At 55.2% G+C, this 281-nt stretch overlaps 1 protein-coding gene across 1 annotated transcript in view; it reads right to left on the reverse strand.

Moving 5' to 3' along the window:
• LOC118334440 (zinc finger E-box-binding homeobox 1-like) overlaps positions 1–281 on the reverse strand; it is a gene marked incomplete at its 5' end in the record, with an annotated part of 20,119 nt that overhangs the window by 6,961 nt on the left and 12,877 nt on the right. The window contains 1 exon segment of the mRNA XM_035670354.1: positions 62–275. Within this exon segment, the coding sequence (XP_035526247.1) occupies positions 62–275 (214 nt within the window).

Here is a 281-nt window from a genome sequence, read left to right on the forward strand (position 1 = left end):
CATTCTGCAAGTCATTCAGGTTGATGCTGATGGGCGACATCAGGCCAACTGTGGGTAAGACCATAGCCACACCCTGAGGCAGGGTTGCAGCTGGAACCACAGCTGGCTGAGCCGTACCTCCGTTCACCACTCCGTTGGTACTAGCTGAAGTTGCTGGTGCCGCCATCACGGACTTGCACTCGTATTCCACAGGTTCAGATTTGATCTGGGTGACGGGGAGCTGCTCCTGGAGGGGTTTGCTTTCAGTCTTCTCTTTAAGAATCACACGGGCCGGAGCGATT

The sequence above is a fragment of the Morone saxatilis genome, unplaced genomic scaffold (genome assembly GCF_004916995.1).
Source record: "Morone saxatilis isolate NCDOM2014 unplaced genomic scaffold, NCSU_SB_2.0 Contig23, whole genome shotgun sequence".
In the NCBI taxonomy this organism is placed as follows: Eukaryota; Metazoa; Chordata; class Actinopteri; family Moronidae; genus Morone; species Morone saxatilis.